We start from the raw sequence: 24,706 nt of genomic DNA on the forward strand, positions 1-24,706 counted from the left end.
ACACACACAAAAATGGGACGAGTCAAAGTGCTGGCTTGACTCACCAGCCACATGATCACAGACTGGATCTAAAAAGGGGGAATTGGTTTACTCACTGTCTTGGGTACAATCTGTTTCTTGGGCTGCCCAATCTTGAACGGAATCCTGGAAAAGGGAGGAGGGAGAGATAAGGAATATGTAAGCGAACAAGAATAGCTGGCCTCACATGCGACAATGTCAAAAAACACGTTCCCCAAGCTCTTTCTTAGAGAAGGATTTTTGGATGCCAGCTTCAGTGGAATAACATCCCAGATCCTGGTACTACATTCAAGATAAAGTACACCCCCCTTTGGAGTCGGCTTCAGCTCTGGCATCAGTGATCTTCCCAAACAGCAGTGCCAGCTGGGTCTCCAGCAATGAAATCCCCCTTTTTCCTCCGGTCAGTGTCCTATTAATACAACTAAGGGCTCTAGATGTCCAAGGCACTCCTTGGCAGCACAGAGGTCTGAAGGTAGTGCAAAATTTCAAAATAAATCTGAAAGGGGAGGCGGGGGTGGGGAGGAAGGAATCAAACACTGCAAATATTTACAAAGAGAACATTAAAGGGGGGGAAGGGAAAGACCCTCAAAAACCACCACCCAAGTGTCTGGAGTTTTGAGCTGCTTCAAAGGATTTTTCTTTCAACAGCTGCAGCGATGGCTCACCTGCCAGCTGAACAGCCTTCATTCTTAAAAACCTTAATATGGTTGTGAGTACAATCTGGATGAGCTATTCCCCCCATCCCCCATAAGCTAGTTGGAAGGTGAAGAGTGCTCACGATGTATCCATTTTTGGCTCAGTCAGATTGTTGTGGTCATAGTCATAAAGCAATTAAAATAATTAAGTTTCTTTCCCCACTTGATAACCAAAGTAATAAAAACACAATAATTCAGCCATTGCTTTCAATGTATTAGACTAATTTATGTTGTCTGGTTAAAATTCATGGTCCATAATGTTCCCAGTTTATACTAAACCCAGTTTACAGCATATTATGCTGATGTAGCTACGGGGAGAATTCAGTTACATATTTTTTAAAAAGGAATAGCCTTATCCAGGAATGGTATCCTGTCTCAAACAATGTTCTGTACCACATGCAAAACAGAAGGTGCAGAAGTCCCCTAATGGTCCTGTGCAAACAGTAACAAACTGTCACATTTTTTACTAAAATTGATTTTAAAAATCTAATTTAGTTTATATTATTTAATCTCTTAACCAGTTAATTTTTGTCAGTATTGCAGAGTGAAAATGGCTAGTCAGTTTCACAAATGTCTCTAATCAGTTTCACTTACAGGTTGAAGGGTTGTTGAGGAAAGTTTTAATTCAAACTACGCTGATTTCCAATGATTATTTTTAACCGTGAAAACACTGTTATTACCCTATCGGTTTTGTAAATTCTCTTATATACAACAACTAACTTTTAGGATTAAACTACCAGTTAGAGACTTCTCTCTGCAAGCACCACTCCACAAACACCACACCATATGAGACAACACTTAATATGGGAATGACAGCAAAAACAAGATCATCCAATGACCCAATTCCCTCTTTGCTTCATTTCAGCCAATCATAGTCAAACCAATGGTATAATTAGCAACCAGTAATAAACCTAGACTGCAATCCATACCTCCTGAACTGACCATGGAGTAAAAGTCAACATTAGTCACAAATGTTTAAATTTAATTTCTGGAGTACTTCCTGTTTATTGTTCTCCAGCATGGCTGATGTAATTTTAGGCTGTTAACCCCTTCCAGTTCCACTGGCAGTCACAGCAACCATGAATCACACTTCTTCTATAAACAAACAATCGTCTAGCATATAATGAAACAGTCAATAACTGGTTGTGGTGCCTTACTGGAAGGAATAGGAAATTAAAGATTTTTCTTTTTTCTACATGGGCAAAAAGTCAATAAAAATGGGGTGACTCTCTTATTACCCTCTGGGCACTGGTCATACTAACTGAAGTCAGTATAACCAGGTGCTATCTATCATTAGAGCTAGTTATTTGTGACAGTGAAATCTGCATCAGTAACTGCCCTCAGGTAGAGGCCAGGAACAAAACTGGGGAACTGAGGGGGAGCAGTGGGATGGAGAAGAAGAAAACTAGGACCAAATACAGCTCCCGGTGTAAACAGATGCAACACCGTTGCTGAATTTGGACCTGCTGTGCCCAGCCTGAGACTGGTTGATAATATCTTGCAGCAGGCATTGCCCGGAGTTCCTATAGAAACATAACACGGGAAGATGGAGATTGCTGGCAGTAAGTGAAGAAAGCATGTATAAATCAAAGCTTAACCATTTGATCTCCTGTGAAATATACAACATGCAGCTACTAGAGTGGCACCCTGAGGTCCTACGCATCACTGACACCATGCTGAAGTAATCAGCTAACAAACGCACCTTTAAATACTTTGCCCTTCTACATGACGTTACAACAGAGGATCTCCGAGTGCTTACAAACACAGAATCTTTATCTCCATTTTACAGATGGAGGAAACTGATGCACAGAGAAATTAAGTGATTTACCAAAGGTCACAAAGTGAGTCAATGGCAGACAGGAATAGAACTCAGGAATCCTTATTCCCAGTCCCTGCCTTAAGCACTTCAAATCCACGAGTAGAGATGTGGCATTAAATAGAGATATTATGGTGAGTGACTTTGTACCAATAAGAGGAGGTGGGGGAAATTCCACCAACAGCACCCCATTTGAATGCATTATTTAGTATTCATGTTGCACCATGAATTGCACGGTGTATTACAGAAGAGAGAGAGAGAGACATTGTCCCAGCCCCAGAAAGTTTACAGTCCCAGCCAAAGAACAGTTAGCACTGTGCACGATTAGGGATAATTGTTTCTCTGTTGCTAATGATTAATCTTAGTTAACACAGAAATAAACACAGAATTTAAATACAGGCCCCTTACAGAGGCTCTGAAACACCACCAGCCAAAGAGGACCATTCAAACAGAGATGCCTCCAGCAAATTAATCTGCAATAGACAGAGTGGCCGGCTGGAAAACGCAAAGAGAAGCAGTGAAGATAGGTATAGTTGTGTGAGTCTCTAAACATTTGTTTGCAGTGGTTTTGGAGCTGTGCTGATCCCAGGATATGAGACAAGGTGAGTTAGGTATAGGGTTGCCAACTTTGGTTGGACGAATTCCTGGAGATTCATCACATGACATTATCTGTAATTAAATATTCATCTTTAATTCCTGGAGACTCCAGGACAATCCTGGAGGGCTGGCAACCCTAGTTAGGTAATATATTTTATTGAACCAACTTCTGTAGGTAGAAGGTGCAAAATTTTGATTTCCTTTCCCCAAAGCCGAAGAAGAGCTCAGCATAGCTCGAAAGCTTGTACCTTCCACCAACAGAAGTTGGTCCAACAACAGACATTGTCTTGCCCAGCTTGTCTTACTAAAACATGACCTTTCACCATTTACTTAATCAGACTTCTCTACCCAATACAGCTTTGCAATCTCATGAAGTATGGGGGCTTCCTAAGAAAAGGCAGCCGCTCTGGAAAGTGTGTGAAGCATGGGGAAAAACCGACTGTCAGTCTTCATTAAAGAGCATGACAAAACTAAGTAAACTCTAGTAAAACAGGGTGTCATAACTATAAAGGGAAGGGTAACAGCTGTCCTGTGTACAGTACTATAAAATCCCTCCTGGCCAGAGACTCCAAAATCCTTTTCCCTGTAAAGGGTTAAGAAGCTCAGGTAACCTGGCTGGCATCTGACCCAAAGGACCAATAAGGGGACAAGATACTTTCAAATCTTGGGGTGGGGAGAAGGCTTTTGTTTGTGTTCTTTGTTTGGGAGCGCGTTCGCTCTCGGGACTGAGAGGGACCAGACATCAATCCAGGTTCTCCACATCTTTCTAAACAAGTCTCTCATATTTCAAACTTGTAAGTAAATAGCCAGGCAAGGCGTCTTAGTTTTACTTTGTTTTCTCAATTTGTAAATCTACCTTTTACTAGAGTGTTTATCTTTGGCTAGGTCTATATTACCCGCCTGAATCGGCGGGTAGAAATCGACCTCTCGGGGATCGATTTATCGCGTCCCACAATCGATCCCCAAATCGGCGCTCTAACTCCACCAGTGGAGGTGGTAGTAAGCGCCGCCGACAAAAAGCCCCAGAAGTCGATTTTGCCGCCGTCCTCACAACGGGGTAAGTCGGCTGCAATACATCGAATTCAGCTACGCTATTCACGTAGCTGAATTTGCGTATCTTAAATCGACTCCCCCCGGTAGTGTAGATGTACCCTTTGTTTGCTGTACTTTGAACCTAAGACTAGAGGGGAGTCCTCTGAGCTCTTTAAGTTTGATTACCCTGTAAAGTTATTTTCCATCCTGATTTTACAGAGATGATTTTTACCTTTTTCTTTAATTAAAAGCCTTCTTTTTAAGAACCTGATTGATTTTTCCTTGTTTTAAGATCCAAGGGGTTTGGATCTTGATTCACCAGGAGTTGGTGAAAGGAAGGAGGGGGAATGGTTAATTTCTCCTTGTTTTAAGATCCAAGGGGTTTGGACCTTGATTCACCAGGAGTTGGTGAAAGGAAGGAGGGGGAATGGTTAATTTCTCCTTGTTTTAAGATCCAAGGGGTTTGGATCTTGATTCACCAGGAGTTGGTGAAAGGAAGGAGGGGGAATGATTAATTTCTCCTTGTTTTAGATCCAAGAGGGTTGGATCTGTATTCACCAGGGAATTGGTGAAGTTCTCTCAAGGCTTCCCAGGGAAGGGAATTAGCTTGAGATGGTGGCAGCGGACCAGAGCTAAGCTGGTAGTTAAGCTTAGAAGTCTTCATGCAGGCCCCCACATTGTACCCTAAAGTTCAAAGTGGGGATACAGCCTTGACACAGGGATACTGGAAACTGACCAGATTAAATCACAACTCATACTAGGCTTGGATCCTAGTGTTCTAAACCAACAAAGACCAGCAGCTGAGGGTGCAGGCAACTGGTAGTTTATGTAACAACTAATTGCAGGATGGAAGGGGATGGAGGAATCCGGGCTCAGACCGAGGGAGTATTTCAGGTCTTCTACAGCACCTGAGTAGCCTGGTTGAGCTTAAATTGTATCACTCCTTCCTCCTACCTTTAACCTGAACTGACATAGTCTGCTTTAGCGCTTGCGTTTCTTCTCGAGCCGAACTAGAATAAAACAAGAAGCTCAGGTCAATTAATGGATAATGGGATCAGCCCATCCTGTTTCAGATGGCTCACTTTTCTTTAAACTACTCATTACATTTATGCAATGAAGGGCAGTGCGGGATGTGAGCTACAGGATATTTCAACTCCATCTCAGTTGGGAAGGAAAGGATTTTCACATCCAAAAAGTTCTGTGTACAGAGGAAGAAACAAAGACTATTTTCTTTCATAGCAAAAGAAAGTCAACAGGATGTTCAACAAAGCTACAAATATACTTTGAAACAGCAAGTATCTCTATTAGCATCATGATGCCAGTTGGCTAATTATGTCTGTCTCAGTAAAAACCTTTTTAAAAAACCCGGTTCATATAATGTCTATTTTTTTATTTAAAAAAAAAAAGCTATTTTATATTTTGAGACAATTTTCCTGGTTTAATATGGCTCAGTGAAAAAGCAACACAAGAAAGAAGAACAGAAAGAATAAAGCAATGAAGTAGTAAGAAGATCAGAACCACTGATCTTAGCTGAGATTTTAAAATAAATTGACACACCCGCAGCTTTGAAATGCAGTTGAAAGAAGCTGCTGGCAGCAGAGAGAGAGAGAGATGTGCTCCAACAATCTGAGCACGAGCCCGAGAGCCAATAACTCCTCCTGGGTTCTAATCCCAGTTCGGACATTCTATTGCCGTGATGCCTTGGGCCAGCCATTTCACTGCTCCGTGCCTCAGTTTCCCCATCCATAAAATGGGGATAATATTATTACCTGATATAGTGGGATGCACAAATTAGCAGCTGTCAGAGTGTGTTGTAAGATGAAGAGCTCCAGGTATTATTAGCCTGCCTGGATACCACAGTGATGAGCATATCAGAAATAGATCAGATTGACATACGGTTCCAGATCTTTTACTATGTGTTACGGAGCCTCCTCCTGGTGTGCCAGAGCCGCAAATGCTACCCTAGAAACCTGAGCACGTTTCCACATAACCTAGAGGAGAAACCTGGACTTGTGTGTGTTTTGGTTCTATTATTTCTGCGGAGCGAGAGAAAGCTGGGGTTGTGTTTGGGGTGTGAAATCCCTTGAAATCATGTTCATAAACAGTGTGGGCACGCTGAGTCAGAATCGGAGTTTTCCCACTCTGAAGAGCTCTCTGGTCAGATACAGCCATTTACCTCGGCGAGCCACAGTAACAGTAATGCCATGAAGATTCCTGGCCTCACTCTCCAGGCTGGCAGGGGGAATGCGGTGAAGGCAGCGCACACAGCTCCCATCGGGACGCTGTGAGTCATTCAACGGCAGCCTCTCTGGCTCGTTTGGGAACACCGACATCAGAAGGGAGGCTCCACCTAGTCTTCCTCAATGGAGGAGGGTGAAGAGAGCGGTTGGGGGGCTTAAAGTAAGAAAAAAGTGTAGGTGGGTGGAGAGAATCCTGAAAGCATCCCATCAGGGAAGTTGAGGAACCTCTGGGAGGGGAAGGTGGGGAAGGGAGGGAGAAGCTGTGGCTAATTTTCACTGAAATTTCCCCCAATCCCAAAACACTAACATCCCCCCTATACTCTGTATGTTACCCCCAATGACCAATAACTGACGCCTCAAATTTTCTGTATTGTTTATTTTTCAAATATTCTCTAATAAAATTTATACCTCTCCATGTACAAGCTCAGAGCCACACACCAAAGGGTCTAAGGCTGTGTCTACTCTACAGCTTATGTCGGCAGAACTTATGTTGCTCAGCGATGTGAATAAATCACCCCCCTGAGTGACATAAATTACACCGACATAAGCACCGGTGTGGACAGTGCTATGTCGGCGGGACAGCTTCTCCCACCAACATAGCTTCTGCCACTTGCAGAGGTGGTTTTGTTATGCTGACAGGAGAGCGCTCTCCTGTTGGCACAGAGCGTCTTCACCAGATGTGTTTTGATGCAGCTGCGCCACTGCAGCGCTGTACGTGTAAACATGCGCTAATTCTCCTCCACATGCACAGGAGCGTCGCAGATAAACCCACCAGGCAATGAGGAATACAGCCCAATGAGATTTGCAGGGCACTTTCTGTAGTCCCCTCTGAAAGTAAGATGCAGAGGAATCGTCCAACTGGATCAGACCATGTAATTCCTAATCTAGGGCTGCAGCTGTGGTTTTACCTATTCTCCTGTATAATAACGTTCCCTCCCCCCAGCAAAACACTCAATTTCCTGACAAACCTTGCCCACTCTTACTCCCTAATCAGGCAGAGGCCAGAAAAAATGGAGGAGGGCTATCAACCTCAGGAATTTAAATGGGGGAAATAAGCCTAGACTGCAACAGAACACATGATAACGCCTTCCACTTGAGGACCACAAAACACGAATCAGGCTTCCTATGACCTCTCTCAGGTAAATAGGGAAAACACATGAATATTTTCAACCAGCACTGAAATGCAACTGCTTCTGGGGATATGAACAGCTGCTGTTCAACAGTCACAGCAATCTCCAATGATGGTTTAGGACAGGAAGTAAGGAAAAAGCTGTATGCAACTGAAAGTGGAGGGAAAGTTGGAGGGGGCAGAATGTATTTACCGACAATGTACATGGTCAGGACCTCAGGGTTAACACTCAGACTCCTGCAGAAAGTGTCGCAGGCTCTCTAATAACTGTAAGGGGTCAGACTAGGAGGGCTCACTGAAAAATTTCTGTTGAAACCCATTTCCAACTCAACAAATTTTTTCATGAAAAGCATCTGCTTTCCAAGGAAAATTTTGCTTTTTCATCTAAAAAACAAACGCTGCATTAAGTTCACCTTAATTAGGTGACAGGAACTTTCTCAGCGAAGTGCTGAAAACCCTCAATTCCCATTCCCTACACACACCATCTGGGACCTTGTCTACATTAGCAAAGCTCTGGCAGCTGCCAGCAGTGGGGCAGCTACTATGTTTGTTGCAACAGTGGAAGCACTAGTGTAAAAGGGGGTAGGTGCTTCTCTCACAGTATGATTCAATGCGGTTCCGTGCAGCTTTTCATGACATAATAAAAATGCCTGGGCCCTGTCTACACTAGCAACCTTAGGCAGCTGATGAAATATGGGTAATAATTCTGCTACTATAGATGTGTCCTTGCAAGAAGTGGGCAACACCTCATAGGATCAGGGTGTAAGAGAAATTATTCACTGCATGCTGACAGTGTGCTTGGTGCTGTACAATGCCTTAGTGAAAAACTTATACAACCACCGAACCTCCAAGTCTCAGATAGCTGAATAAGGAGTCCGAGACTGTCCCGGCCTTAAAAAAAAACCCTATGACCTTATACAATGCACCAGCAAGTGTCCAAGGAGCAGGGGGGAATTCCAGCCCCAGCCCTCACAGGTGAGAGATGCATGAACACAAGACACAGTTGGAATTAATATATCACATCACTCTGGATGTCTTGCTGTACTACATGGTGTCCATGGAAACCGCATGCACCGTCCCACCCCACTCCCCCTTCTTTATAAGAACTCATAGCAACCACTCCAAACAGAACACTAATGCGAAAGGAAAAAATTATTCAAATGGATCACAAACAGCTTATGTTAAGAGAGATACTGCGCCAAATTCTGTGTTGACTTTTGCCCGTGAAGCTCCATTGGGAGGTCAGTGGGATTGCCTGGGGCATGCAGCAGCACAGAATTTGGCTAAGAGTATTGGACACCTCTGAAATCAACTGAAAAATATACAGACTTAGTAGCCCTGGGTTTCAGTCCGCCCCAACAAAGCTATAGGGCATCAACAAAACTGGTCTCAGCGTGAGCCCTATAGCAGGGGTAGGCAACCTATGGCACGTGTGCCGAAGGCGGCACGCAAGCTGATTTTCAGTGGCACTCACACTGCCCAGGTCCTGGCCACCAGTCTGGAGGCTCTACATTTTAATTTAATTTTAAACGAAGCTTCTTAAACATTTTAAAAACCTTATTTACTTTACATACAACAATAGTTTAGTTATATATTACAGACTTATAGAAAGAGACCTTCTAAAAACATTCAAATGTATTATTGGCACGCAAAACCTTAAATTAGAGTGAATAAATGAAGACTCGGCACACCACTTCTGAAAGGTTGCCGACCCCTGCCCTACAGCAAAGAAAAAACGCATAATGTATCCACGCAGTTTATGTTGATTTAGACCAGCCTCAAACTATAATCCTTTAGTATTTAGTCCTTTTTGTTCCAAATCTGCTTCCCCTGAGTTCAACGGTGTAGTACTAAGCCCATAGACTGTAAGCTCTTTGGGGCAGGGACTGTCTTTATCCCTTGTGTCCTCTGCAGAGCCAAGTCCAGTGTCAGTACTAAACAAATGCAATAACAATGTCAGAAGTTATTCTCCCACCCGTTCCAAGATGATAATGAAAAAACTAATGATATTTTACTCACCCATCAAAAGAGAATTACTCACGCCAGGTGCGTGGGTGAACAGAATTTTGCAAGGCTGTTTTAGGCCCTGACTATGCTACAAAAATAACCATTTTAAGCGTGGTTGTGAAAGATGGTTGTGGTTTAACTGTGTTATAAGATTGTTTTTTAGTTGCCTGCATGGAACCCCACCACCAAATCATGTGATAACCATGGTAGCGTTAAAAGGGGGTGCTCACATATTTTTTTCTGTACACACAGGTAAGAAAAAATTATGGCTTTGATCCTACAAGCTGGTCCACATGGAGGGGACCCCCTGAGCCTGTGTGGACCTCCACAGACGCCAATGGCTCAGGGGTTCAAGTCACACAAACTAGTTTGCAGGATCAGGAGCTACATTATAACACAGGTAACAACTACATTTCACTATAGTGTTTAAACGTGAGTACTTCTGTAGTACATGTGACCATCTGTGCTATAAAATCAAGTATCTAGGTATATGTAGGAAGTAATTATCTATGTAGCTATTTATACTTTGCTCACCACTTTGAGATCTAAGAGCTTTTTTGGATCAAATTTTATCAGATACTAAGGGCCAAATGCTGGTTTCACTGGGAGTTCTGCCATATACATCAATGAGACCATGATCTGGGCTTGAGGAAATACCCTTGTTTGCTTCTCTCCAGAACTAATTGATCAAACAGGTGCTAGCCTGCTATCATTATAAAGAAATTCTGTTTAAATTCCATCATGAAAAGTGGCATTTGGCAGAAAAGCCCTCAGTGCATGGGGCAAGGAGAATCAGCTCCCCTCTCATCCCTAGACATGGGCTTTCTAGTGCAGAGGTAACAGCGCTTCTCTTGCAGAGACAGAAGGCTGCATTCTCCAGAGCTGTCAGGCCTGCACTACATTCCCTTGAATTCCATACAGAAGTAAGTTCACTCCAAAAAGGTGACAAACAAGAATTCCGGGATGAGACCAAGTTTAAAAACTGTCAGCCCACGAGGTATTTTGTGGGGAAGGTAGGCCAGTTAACAGTTATAACCCATTGAAAATGGAGGCTTAGTCTAAAAAGTACCTTCTTAACTGTAACTGCAGCATCCCTAGACTGTAGGAAGCTAGAAATAAAGCTCTTTGGGGCAGGGACTGTCTCTTTGTATGTGTTTGCACAGCACCTAGGAAGATGGGGTCGTGATATTGATCAGGACTCAGGACATGACTGTAATATTAATAATGTTAATACAAAATAAACATTTATGTTGGAACTTGAACATGCCTGTCATTTCCCACCTGTTCCCAAATATACTTCCTCCCAGTACCTATGGAGTAGATGGGGTTCAGTGATCTAGAAAGCTGCGCTTTATCGCACGACCTGAGCTAAACATCAGACTTTACACACCGAAATCATTTGGAAATGGATTAACGTGGAAGTCTTGTTACATCAAAACCTGGTAAGGGTTTGGGGAGTTAAACGTCACAGGACTATACAATTCAACTCCTAACTTTAAATTAATACTAGGTGCTTAGGCTAGTTAGTATGCTGGAACTGGAAAACTACTGGAAGAGGTGAAGTGTAGCTTGAAAACCTGCTTTTGAGATACAACAGAACTAGGTTTTAAGTAGTTTCTTCCATAACTACAGGTACCCTTTAGATTATAAATAGATGCTTGAATTGTAATTGACGAGGAAAACACAGAAACCACTGGTTCAGTAATGGCCCCAATACAGCCAAAGTCACTCACATTTGCTTTTAGAGAATGGAGGTCAGAAGATCAGTACTGTATTTTTTACCCTTCCCCCAAAAGTGACCTGGGATCTTTAAATTTCACCTGTGACAGCCACAGGAGTAGAGCTCACTTTAATATATCATCTGAAGGACAATACCTCTAGCCATACAGCCCCCTCTCTAGTATGGCCCTGAAATATCAGCACAGGAGAGGAAATCCAGATCCTGGTTTGGAACTTGAGCGGAGACCTCCTGGTCTCAAAGTGTGTTGCCACCTAACCACACTGAGCAACTTGCAGTCCCCCATTCCTAACCCATAAACCTGCAGAAAAAGTGCTAAACTGCCTATGAATGCTGTGGTGACAGAGTCACTAAATACCTGCTACACCACAAATACTCACTCCAAATGGCTAAGCAGTGGCACAATTCCTGACAGCACCAGCAACCAAGCTACAACTTCTCAACACAGTCTCTGGGGCAGCTCATTTAGGAGACTATAATCCAAGCAAGACACAAAATCTTAATGATGCCAGTGTGGGTCACAGAAGGATCAAGATTAAAAAAAAATAATCTCATCTACCTACATAAAATATCCATCCCCAAATAAGCCTAATTCTGCTCTAATTAAAGTTGGCCCTAAAACATGGTAGAGAAAACATCATCTAGTCATAACCCAGGTGTGGAAGTCAGGAGATCTGGGTTTGATTCCTGCTTCTGTCACAGATTAGTCATAAGGCCTCTGGCAAGTCACATCCTCTCTGGGTCTCAATTTCCCCATTTGTAAACAGGGCCGGTTCCAGGCACCAGCTTACCAAGCAGGTGCTTGGGGCGGCCACTTCGGAGAGGGGCGGCACATCCAGCTGTTCAGCGGCAATTCGGCGGATGGTCCCTCACTCCTGCTCGGAGCGAAGGACCTTCCGCCGAATTGGCACCGCAGATCGCGATCGCGGCTTTTTGTTTTGTTTTGTTTTTGTTTGGCTGCTTGGGGCGGCGAAAACCCTGGAGCCGGCCCTGTTTGTAAAATAGGAATAACAACACTGACTTTCCTTATGGGGCCGGGCAGCTTAGTCTGACAGCGTTTGTAAAGTGCTAAGGAAAGACAAAGAATTAATAACGCAGAATTTGAGTTACATCCATCCCCTTGTTACAAACAGGCTCTTTATAGCAATAGCACCTTTGATCCCAAGGATCCCAGTGTGTTTTATAAACATTAATTAAGCCTCGCAACACCTATGCGAGGCAACTATTATCTCCATTTTACAGACGGGGAAATTGAGGAAGAAAGACTAGGCCAGCTTCCTCAAAGCACAGTGGTAAAGCCAGGAATAAAACTTTGTAGAGTAGGGGGAGAGGGATAGCTCAGTGGTTTGAGCACAAGCCTCCTAAACCAGGGTTGTGAGTTCAATCCTTGAGGGGGCCATTTAGGGAACTGGGGTAAAAAAATCTGTCTGGTTGGACTAAATGACCTCCTGAGGTCTCTTCCAACCCTGACTTTCTATGACTCAGTCCCTTTCTCTAATCACTAGGGTAAGCTTCCCACTAAACTTCAAAACATTATGTCCCAAGTTGCAGACATGCATCTGATGAGGGCCATTGTTGGAGAGAGGCAGCACGCTCAAACTAAACAAATAGTGATATATCAGCTAAACAAAGAAAACTCTCAGTCTTGAATGTTTGGAACAAGGCTCAACCTCTCTTTTTGCAGAACTCCCAGCAAGCAAAGTGATATAAACGTTAGACATTTTTTACACTGACATTTGGGAAGCAGGGCACAATCCCCTAGACAATAGGCCCCCTCTGATATGCATGCTGTTCTACAGAAGAATTTGTTACTGCCTTGCTTGTTCACAGTCACCGCAGCCTAAATGGTCCAAATGTGACCTCAGGAATCTTCCTACATCAGAGGCTGCACGTCAGTAAGACCCTTTCCCCTCCGAAGACGTACTGAATTCCAGACCTAAGTGAATGACACAATTCATTCAATAAGCGGCAGCACGACTTCACATTGGCCATATCTGCATGAATTAGCGACTATTACAGTTGGCATGGCCTGCCAGCCATTGACAACCGAACTGAGAGCGATTGTCTGTTTTATACAGACCTCAGAGTTCAGGTCTCTCACATTCATGTGGAAATGGGGCCACAACACGCGCAAAGACTGACGTTGATCTGTTGTGGAAGAAGAAAGGGGAATCACAGACTTCAGTTGAGTAACCCCACCCTTGACGGTGACCCCTCATTCCTACCCCAGCAAAAGATGACAAATTCATCTTCCAGTGCAAGCCACATATAATGTATGTCAGCTATTGCAGGCTAATGTTCCTGAAATAAAGCAGCTCCCCAGAGGTACACAGCGTTTCTGAATTCTCTGCTAAAGCTTACTGAGGGCCCCATATTCATTAATGGAGCAGTTGTTAAAAATCGTGTTAAAACACAAGTCATATGTGGCTCCCAATCAAGTGGCTCAGAAGGAACCATGTTTAAGCTATGCTCTACCACGGCTTTCCCGGATGGCTCCATCCTGAGAGTATGTCTTCACTGCAGTGTTAGCGCAAGTGACTCCTGTTGAGTTACCCTCGTTCGGGTGAAAGAGGCCACACCACACAATAATCCTCATGCTGCTGTGTCCACACTGATGCTGCTCTCACTTGTGTATGGTGCTAGGATTTCTGGGGGCATATCCCCTGGTTCCAAACTGCAATAAGCTGAGCTGCTGCAGGAATTCCTTCTCAGGGAATTATGGGAGACCTCATCTGTCCTTTCTGGGCACAGGAATGGAGTTGTGGGAAAGGACCAACGGCACTCGAGTGGCTCTAGCCTGAGTCCACACTACACGAGTGCGCATGTTAACAGCTGATGACTTGTGCTAATCTGAACTTTAGCCTACTTGTACCACCTGACAGGCCAGTGAACTCAAGTGAAAAGCATCATCGTGCTCAGTCTAGGAGTAAGTCTACACTGCAACATAAGCCCAGGGCTAGTGGAACATGAGTCAGCAGACCCTGGGTTAGAGAACCCAGGGTTTGAGCATCTACACTGATTGTCAGTCCTACGTTAGGAATTTTCTAACCTGGTCCCAAAACCGGGGTTCCAGCATCTACACTGCAGTACGCAGACCTGAGTGCAATCAACCATATCCCAGCTCTCCTAGTGCCCTCCCGTCATGTGACTGCTCTAGCTCTTTGTTGTGCGGTTTTGGGAAAACCTGATTGTCCACTAAACTTGACTGTCCAAAGGACCAAGAAAGCCAGCCCATGGGAATGTGGGATACTTTTGGCTGACTCCCAGAGCCTGGGTCCAGTGGGGCTGCATCTACATTGCAAAGCAATAGGGCTTGAACCCTGGGTCCCAGACTCCCAGTTTGACTCAGGCTTGGACCCTTCACCCTTGTGGGGTCCTGGGACCCTGGGTTAGAATGATTTAGGTAAAGATGGAAGGGAGATTAGGCTTGAGCCTAAGTTTGAACCTTGGGCTTATGCTGAAGTGTAAGTGCACCTAAGTGTTTTTGGGTGTGAACGTGACCTGAGTTATAACCAGGGATCCTAGTTTTCTGATAAAAAAAACAAAATCCTCTGATTAAAAAAACATAAAAATCCACTTTTTTTTTTTTTTTGCTATTTAAAGGAAACACTGAATTTTAGTTTCCCTAGCCACAATAGATATAGGTGTTAGTTGAACACAATGTTTTGTTGATATATTTACCATTTTTAAGCTGACAGCCCGAGCACCGCCGCCTGGGGCTGACATCCCAAGCCCTGCCCATTCCCCTGATTATCTGAATTTTTGATTATCCGAGCTGGCCCCAGTCCTAATTAGATTGGATAATCGGGGTTCAACTGTATTTGGTTTTATTTTCCTCACAAAATGTCAAAACTAAAGATTCTCTCTGAGAACACAAATTCTGCATTTTTCCATGGCAAATGGATTTCTAGGATCCCTGGTTACAACTCATGTTAACTTTGTAGTGAAGGCAAATCCTTAGTGTAGACAGGAGCTTAACATGCAGTTATGCTCTGAAAAGGGAATTCACAAATGGCATGATAAAATTCTGTTTACTGTCTCAGTTATTTCTGATCAAACTGGACTGGCTTGGTTCGAATATTTCTTTTCTAACCATCAGCTATACAGACTCACCAGGGATCTGAGGGTCAAGCTGCGTTCTTTCTGGCTCATTCCTCACCACCAATACAGTCTGCATGCCAAATTTTCCCGTCAGTTACACCTGTGCTGTCAGATTGTCTTCAAAGGAATTGTAAAGTTGTAATTTGGCAGCATTTAGCTCTGTACTGGGAACTTCATTAATGACGATACTTATGATACCTGAGCCATCCGGTTTTATTAGCTCTGCAGTGCTAACAGGTGTAAAATATAGCAAAAACTGATTCTCAATATACAGGGAGTAAATCTGCTGAGCAAGGTGCTATTTTCACAGTTATTTTTCTGACCATAGCCACATTTAAAAGAACGTTTACAGACAAAGACTAAAGCTTATTTGTCTATTGGCCAGCCCTACAAACTCAATCTGGGATCTCAGAATCAAGCTAAATTCTCTCTTTCTTACATCACCATACATCTATCTCTTACTATTTTGGCTCTACATAATTAACCGGATTGAAAAATTGCTTAGGGCAGTAAAAATATTTTTAATTAAATGACCAACACACACGAGAGGAACTGTGGATGTGATCTGTCCCATAACAATGTTTTAGGAGTCTTGTACAGAGCTTTTAGCAAATCTGACTTGAACACACACACAGAGGAACTTTTTTAAAGCTCCAACTAAAGTTATTTTTGTTTGGAGTTAAAGGTCCTTCTACAATGTTTACAAAACAAGCATCCCATCATTGTGTGAATGCATGAGAACCTCAAAGTGAAACTATCTATTTTCATTGCCCAGGCTGAACAGAACTAAAAAAGTAAAAGTGCATAAATGGATAAAAAAATACAATAGGTTTTTACTCTCCTTCCATTTTTAACAATCAGAGAAGTGAAAGAGTTAAGGGCATTTTAAGTAATATTACTTTTGACGGGACACGGTCCCCTTAACTTTAGGCAGATTTATAAATGTTTGGTTTTAGGATGCAGCCATTTATAGCATAGAACACAGATGATGCAGCGGTGTCACTGAAAGCTCAGGTGGAGTGATTCTGTGCTGTGCAATTTAAGAGAGTAGTAAGATTGATAGAGAGAGTGAAATGAATAAAATCTAAGTGCAGCAATGGGTGTTTCTATGTATAATTTACCACAATAAAGTGATGCATGAGTCAGGACTAAAAATACACTGATTAGGCTACCTGGACTATAAAGTACATATTCCTTTCTTTAAACAGTAGGGCAGTATAATCAGGAAGATGACTCTGTTCAACTAGAACTTTTTATTCAATGTATCCATGCCCTGTTTGTCTTCAAGGCAGATCTGCTGACTTTACGGATACAGAAAAGTTTCTGCTGTTATCCTTGAAGAGCCAACATAGACACAGCAGAGCGAGCTGGAGTCTCTTACAACAAAGTTGTCAGCAAACTTCTGATCCTAGAATCTTTATTACTTATGGTGACAGTAGGAGGCAGGGAGAACACTGCTGGATTTTTCAACTCTCAACTTGAATTTGCGGTGCCAGCAGCTAGGAAAAATATCAAACATTTGACTTGTAAACTGAGACCATTTGAGCAGGAATCGGTGAGCAAGAATAAATACAAAACCCAACAAGGGTTTCTAAGCAAAACTTTATGCGGGGAAATGGAGGTTAGAAGAATCTACTCAGAAATGCTGCACATTGATCTGTTAGAAAGCAAGAAATCAAGTTTTGTAGCCAGACAAGTAACTTATATTTGGAAAGTCATTCTGGATAGCTGAGTAATTAAAGCATGTATGCAAGTATACTGATGATATGTGTACGTGACAATGTTTGGTCTAAATGTCTTGATCAAATGATTATTGGACATTACAATAAACATTAGAAATGCCTAAGATGGATAAATACCAATAATCTTGCAAAGAGAATCATCAGTTATTTTAATTTATTGCAAATAAAGCTTAGTCATTTGAAACCATGAGTGTGAAAGGCTGCATTAGTGTTTCAAGTATCTGATCACAGATCCATTTTCAATAATAACAGAAGAACAGACAAAGCAAAAGTGTACATTTATTTTATAATCATATTTGCAATAGGCAAGGAGGGTAGGTAAGGAGGAGGATTCAGTCAGAGAGAAGGGAGAAATGATTAAGAGGGGGGAAACCAGGAAGGTAGGGAAAGGTGTGTCTGGGTAAGCAATAAGATGTTAAGCAAGTATTATGCTACTTTTCAGAAAATCAATCTCATTTTTGGGCAGGATGTCCTATGCATATATGCACATTGCTGTACTCTGGTCCTTACTCATTCCATCCCCTCCCTTGTTTGCTACTGTCCCATCAAAAATTAGGCCTCAAACCCACAAACATTTACACGTGGTTAACATTACACATTAGTAGTGCCACTGAAGTCGGTGACTGGGGCCTTAGCTCTTCGGGGCTGGAAACATATCTATACATGCCTCTGTACAGCACAACAGTGGCCTGATCCTGCTTGGGGCTTCTTAGTAACTACAAATTCTTTGGGTCAGAGACCGTATCTTCCAAATTGTTCTGTGAAGTATCCAACACACATTTACTTTAACACACAAACATTCATAAATAACAATACTTAACATTCCCAAGCTAAGATGAGGTATGCTGCCAGGCCTGTTACAAAGGCAGGAAGCCTTCCCATGAGGAAACTGGACAGCATTGCTAGAACACACGGGAGAGTACATACAAAAGCCCATCCCCCAGTCTACACTGTTACAATTTTAATAGTGACATTATGAGGTGCAAATAATGTCTGTATCACAAACATACTGAAATCCATTTGAGAGGCAAGATACAAGCTAAAGTGACTTTGGCTAGTTCTGAACCCAATGTAGGTTTTATAAAACCGATTAATGACTGTTTCAGGCATTTAAAAAAATTAGCAAAAAGGTTTTGTTTTGATGTAAATCTTCCTCTGCTGTGTTTATATTACAGACATTGTTAGGCAAGTATATAAATAAATAAGAATTTGGAACCAGATCCAAAAACCCTTTGAAGTCTATAGGTGCCTTTTAACTGACTTCCATATGCTTTGGATCAGACCATAAAACAAGCTTCTCAGCCACAGACCAAGAGCTGCTTCACAAAGGGGAGCCAAATATCAGCCCCATATTGTATATGGGGGAATTAATGTGCAGAAAGGAAGCAACTCTCACAGCAGAGCGGAGAGCAGCAGAACTAGGAACTCAGCTCAGGATGTTTGACTCTCAGACCCGAGGCCCTTTCTACAGGAACCTGGTGCTGTAAGGGGGGGCGGAGGGTCCTGAGAGTGAAAGGGACTAAAAGAAAGTGAAACTAACCAGCCCACTTTCACTCTCCAAAGGGAATAACAAACGCCAATGGCGAGAAGTAAACAAGGGGCCACGTTTTCACGTTAACAACCCCACGTACACTGGGTCACACAGGTCAGTAAGCGAGGTGGCTTCCCGCCCCCCCAGTAACAAACCTGACAACAGCACTTTGCTACAAGGGAGACAGGAGGGTGGTGCGGGAGCTGGCGAGGACACGAGAGGGATGCGGATATCAGGTCAGTAGCGGATGCAAGGGAGGGGAGGGGGGAGGCGGGAGAAGGCCCAGGGACCCGGGACAGAGGCGGGAGGAGGGCCCGGGCGAACGGGGAGTGGGGGGGAAGGGCCGGGGGTGGGGTGGGGGCAGGGCTGGGCGAACGGGGAGTGGGGGGAAGGGCCGGGGGGGGTGGGGGCAGGGCTGGGCGAACGGGGAGTGGGGGGGAAGGGCCGGGGGTGGGGTGGGGGCAGGGCTGGGCGAACGGGGAGTGGGGGGAAGGGCCGGGGGGGGTGGGGGCAGGGCTGGGCGAACGGGGAGTGGGGGGAAGGGCCGGGGGGGGTGGGGGCAGGGCTGGGCGAACGGGGAGTGGGGGGGAAGGGCCGGGGGTGGGGTGGGGGCAGGGCTGGGCGAACGGGGAGTGGGGGGAAGGGCCGGGGGGGGTGGGGGCAGGGCTGGGCGAACGGGGAGTGGGGGGAAGGGCCGGGGGGGGTGGGGGCAGGGCTGGGCGAACGGGGAGTGGGGGGAAGGGCCGGGGGGTGGGGGCAGGGCTGGGCGAACGGGGAGTGGGGGGAAGGGCCGGGGGGTGGGGGCAGGGCTGGGCGAACGGGGAGCCCCGGGTATCTCGGGCGGGGGAGGGGGCCGCAGAGGCCCAGCGCGGAGGAGACGGGGAGACCCCGGACGGAGCGGTCGGCCGGGGCTGACGGCAGAGAAAGGCCAAGAGCCGGGGCCGGAGGAGCAGGACCAGCCTCCAGCGTCTCCCCCTGCTTCACTCACCAGCTCATGGTCCCCTCCGGCCCCGGCTTTCTCCCGGAAGCGCTTGTTCTTTAGCCCCGCCCCTTCCGGAAGTGAGGTAAGCGGCACGCTAGACGGCGTGACGTCACGCACCGTCGGGGGCGGGGCCAGTTGGACGTTAACATGCTGCCTCCCAGACAGCCCAGGCCCCGGCTGAGCCACGCCGTCACACGCTTTGTCGTGATGTCACAGTGCAGTATTGTGATGTCACGATGCGGAGCCGTGCTTTGGTGCTGTGATATCACTGTCCAGTGTCATGACATCACTGGGCTGGGCTGAGCTGGTGAGAGGCTGCACCACAGTTTTACAAAGCAAGGCTGGCATGCGACTGCCCTGCGAGGCTGCAGAGATCACTCCCCGGTTCTGCCATCACCAGCTCTCTGGGACGTGCTCCAGCCCAGCACATTGCAATGACCCCCAGCAGCCCTTCTCTGAGCCACTCCAGGGCCTGGCTTTGGGGAATAGCCTAGAACTTCAAACTCAGCTCCCAGCAATAGCTGCAGCTTAGCCCCGGGAGCCTTCCGAGGCAGATAAATTGACACCCATGCAGCTGAATGGCTTTCACAAAGTGGACAGCTTATGGGCCCGGGCCTATTTGCAGTGTGCGCATTCCACAGCGCTTTTCCTAGGAGACAGAATTTGCCCAACTTGCCTCGTCCAAAAATCTACCTCTGTTGTTGCACAGTGGATGTGCTACTGGGGGCTGTGTTGCAGCAGTTACGTATGTCTATGGCAGTGGGATAAAGAGGTGTTGCTCCAATGGATGGAAAGACTTGTCTCTCCATGGACAACTTTGAAGCTAGCTTCTCATTTTAAGCGTGATTTATTATTAGACACAGCCCCTGAGGAAGCCATCCCAGCATTTACACAAGGCCCAGTACATGCTGGGACAGGTTAGCGACTCTGGCTTAGTCATTTCAGTGTAGGCATCCAGCCAGGTTGGGCGGATTGAGTAAGGCTTCCAGTTCTTCCCTTTAATATTGAGTCTTGGTGTAGTCATTCCAGGTTGCCAGAGAGCTGGTACAACACAAAAAAGGTTAACAAGTAACAATGCCAGGATCCACAAGAAAAACAAACTTGAGAGACAGGACCATGGCAAGGAACTGATACGAACAAGATAAATTAAATGTAAAGTAAGGTGGAGGCAAGTGACTAAGAAGGAAAATAAATTGCATACTATTTTTAAAAGCCTTTGAGGGAACGATTGTATTATGATTTTTGCAATGTCAGGAAGGGTCCAGTTGCACTCAATAGTCAATGAAATTGATGAAGTACATGGGAACTGAGTAGGGAACCATATAGCTTACCATTTATAATCTTCAAAGCATTTACAAACCTTTAAAAATTGCCCCTCACAAGCTTCCAGGGGTAACTGGCCCCATTTTACAGATACAGAAACTGAAGCAAAAAGAGTAAGACCAAAACATTTAGATGTGCTGGATTGTGCCCTCTGATTTTGGATGCCTTTTGAGTGGCTGATTAGAATTACTTAGGCCCACATCTTCAGAAATATTTAGACACTTAACTCTCATTGATATCAATGGAAATTAGGCGTCTAAATATTTTTCAGGACCTATGCCATCAGGCACGATTTTCAGAGGCACTGAGCTACCACAGCTCCCGCTGACGTCTATGGGAGCTGCAAGGTTTGAGGTCCTCTGAAAGTCAGGCTCCAGGTGGCTCAGATCAGGCATCAAAAAAAGGGAGGCACCCATATATAACAGATTAGTTGGAAAATTTTAATCAAAGTGACTTAAAGGGATTCCTGTGAGGGGGTCCCAGAACCCAAGCCCCAAAGTCTACACAGTAATTTTTATCCCTGCAGCCTGAGCCCGAGTCAACTGATCTGGGTCAGCCGTGGCCATGCTGTGAATCTTTTATTCTACTGTAGACGTACCCAGTAAGGTTATAGGTCCTGCCCTCTCTCATTAGGTCCTTATCTGGCCTCCATTGCTGTAGTACCTGAGTACCTCATGATCCTTAATGCATTTATCCTCTCACCACCCCCATGAAGTAGGGAAATGCTGTTAGCCCCATTGTATAGATGGGGAACTGAGAGATGAAAAGCCAAGGGTTTCAAAAGTATTTATGTGACTAAAGATGCAGACAGGCGCCGAGTGGGAGTTAGGCACCTAATCTTCTTAGGCTCTTTTGAAAATCCCACGAGACACCTATTAGCATCTTTAGGCACCTAAATACCTTTGAATATCTGGTCCTTAGTGACTTGGCCAAGGTCACACAGGAAGTCCATGCCAAAGCAGGGAATTGAATTTGAGTTTCCTGGGTGAATACCCTAACCACTGGATTATTGTCCCTCTGCTAGTCAGTTAACAGGGCAGGGAACAGACGCTAGATTTTCCGCCTCCCAGGCAAGATCGTACACCCTTATAAGTAAAGAACGGGGCATGCTGCTGCCTTCCAAAGAACTAGTGCGACATTTGGAGCCACCACTGCAGAAGGCTGGATTACAACACACTCAGCTTCACACCCCAGGACTTGCATACAAGCTCCCCACCCCGATTGCTGCTGCTGTCAGATGTACTCCTCTCTGCAGTCCTAGATGCTTACCTCTCCCCCACCCAATTTCATCATCCAGGCCAATTACAAGCTTCTCCTGGGAGACCCGTCTCACTCCAGTTTGTGGCACAGGGTTTGAACTTCTCTGCAGCGTGGCCCCAGATTCCTATTTTGAAACAGGCACAGGGAGGGAGAGGCCAATGACCTGAGTGCCAGTCAAGATGGCAGCAGCCACAGCCTCTGTTCAGTTCCAAACGTGAACAGGGCGATTGTCAAGTGCAGGCAGGTGCCCTGCCGTGCCAGTGGGATGTGAGGAAAAGGCTTTGAGTCAGTCACTTGTCTGCCAAGCACATGGGGAATTAGAACATCATGTCAGGACCATGCAGACTCCTGTCTGTATCCTCAGGGTGGGACAGGGCTAGAGAACAAAGGCTCCTGTGTTTTCTCAGGTAGCAAGGGGGACTGACGGCACAGGTAACCTTTTGGATCAGTATAAAGAGAACCTTTGAGAACAGTTGGACCCTTACTACTAACAGTCCCAAGGTAAAATGGTGGTGCTCCAGGGTGATGACTATGGTCATTCTTACCAACTACACCTTTGCCTGGGGGAATCTTTCCATGTTCCATGGCTAGAGAGATACTTGGAGTTGTGGGTGGTGGAGGACTGAGATGCCTTTGGTCTAGGAGTAGATAAAAGGGCATCTCCAAAAGTAAGCCCAACAGAGGGCACAGAAGGCCCTGGCATTTCAGAAGGTGATGGGAGAAGCTGGGGGGGCTGGGTGGCAACACGAGGGGGTGAGTTTTTAGGCTTTTCACCTCACCCACATACTCCGAGGGCAGAAAAGAGACAGCTCTTGGATTGAATGGGCAATGAAGACTGAACTTCACTCCAGAGGAGGCCTCTCCAGAAATGGCACATTGGCAGCGGAGCTTGCCCCGTTGCACACGCTGGACCTATAGGATCAGAGAGAGTTCATTCTCTGCAGCCCATACAGTCCATGGTCTCTCTGGTGAGACTACCAAGAAAGGGACCGTGCAGTGGTGGCACATCTGCCTTTTGGGAACTCAACTGGGACCCTACCAAATGTTCATGTGAGCTGCCAAAGTTCCTTTAGAACTTTTAGTTACTACTGACCTGGGCTGAGGAACCTGGCAGTGAAATGCTGCATGTTGCACATCCTCCCCCTGTCACTCCCCCTGAGCCATCCACTCCCCGGATGCTGCTCCTTTCCCAATTTAAAAGCCACAAGCGTCCAGGACAATACCGAAGCGTTCCTAGCTAAGTGCCTTGCCTATTGCATAAGAGACTCTCAGGCACTGTGGCTTCCATTTCATGTCTGCCTGTTTGGATTCCTGCTTGCAGAATGACTAACTTTAAGGACTAAAAAAAAAAAAAAAAATGTTTTGATTACACTGCCTTTTTGCCAACTGGGAGCATTAGTCACAGCATTTTTTTGTGTGGAGATACCAGGCTTAAAGCTCAGCAGAGCTCCTTTCTTTCTCCCCCTCCTCCTCCTTTCTGACTTATTAGCAGGATCCCAAGCATGATGAAGAATAGAGAGAGAGAGAATGTGCATGAACATCTTCAGGGAAAATTACTCTGCATTATTTTTCTTCCCCCCTCCCCATCCCACTCCACCAGAGAGAGGAAACCACCACAGGCTTTTTAAAGGTTTGGGGTTGGTCTTTGGACACATGGGGCCAGATCCTCCGCTGGTATAAATCGACACAGTTCAGGGGGCTTTGACAGAGTTATGCCAATATGCACCAGCTGAGGATCTGGCCCACAGTTTGGCACCTATTCATCTCTCTGTATAAAGCGAGGGCGGGGGAAGGGTTCTGGATTAGCAACTGTCTGGTGATGGGCAGAAGAGGGGTGCCTTGCTTGGCTCGCTGCTCCCTTGGCATGCCCCGCCCCTACCCCAGGAGGCCCCACCTTGAAAGGGAGACAGGGGTATTCAGTCTCCACTGTCCATTCCATCTTTGTAGAAACCACCAACAAAAGGAGGCAATTCGCACTAGTTGCAGGGGTGATTTTGGTGAGGCCTGCCCCTTGGAACTAGACTGCCCTGATTATTGTGTGTTTTATGGTCGCACCTATGGGCCCCATCATGCCAGGTGTTGTACACCCACAAGGTGTGAGAGAGTCCGTGCCCTGAAGCTCACACTCAGGGTGGGGAGTATTATTATCCCCACTTTACAGATGGGAAGCTGAGAGAACCTAAGCATCAAACCCAAGGCCATATAGTCAGTGGCAGAGATAGGAATTGAATGTAGATCTCCATAGTCCCAAGTCCACTGCCTTAATTACAAGACCATCTTTCCTCTCTAAACTTGAGACCCACTGCACTCATTTCCCAGGGGCCACCAAACAGCAGTCGGATGGTAACAGCTTTGAGCAGCATCAGCCTATGTTGGAGTTGAACTAGCAACGTAGAGCTCTGTATTCTCTTACTTGTTTCTGGAACCGTCCAGTTCCCCCATACGTCAGCAGTAGCCTCTACAAAACATGTTGATGACTTAGCACTTAGGAGCTG

General features: G+C 45.4%; 1 protein-coding gene across 1 annotated transcript in view; it reads right to left on the minus strand.

Moving 5' to 3' along the window:
* Nucleotides 1-19,694, minus strand: part of BIN3 (bridging integrator 3) — a 54,130-nt gene extending 34,436 nt beyond the window's left edge. The window contains exons 1-2 of the mRNA XM_054017361.1: nucleotides 19,635-19,694; nucleotides 96-144 (exon numbers count right to left, since the gene is read on the minus strand). Of these exons, the coding sequence (XP_053873336.1) occupies nucleotides 96-144; nucleotides 19,635-19,642 (57 nt within the window). The 5' untranslated portion in view covers nucleotides 19,643-19,694. The remainder of the gene's footprint in view (nucleotides 1-95; nucleotides 145-19,634) is intronic.
* Nucleotides 19,695-24,706: the final 5,012 nt, after the last annotated feature.

This window comes from Malaclemys terrapin, chromosome 2 (assembly GCF_027887155.1).
Source record: "Malaclemys terrapin pileata isolate rMalTer1 chromosome 2, rMalTer1.hap1, whole genome shotgun sequence".
NCBI lineage: Eukaryota > Metazoa > Chordata > Testudines > Emydidae > Malaclemys > Malaclemys terrapin.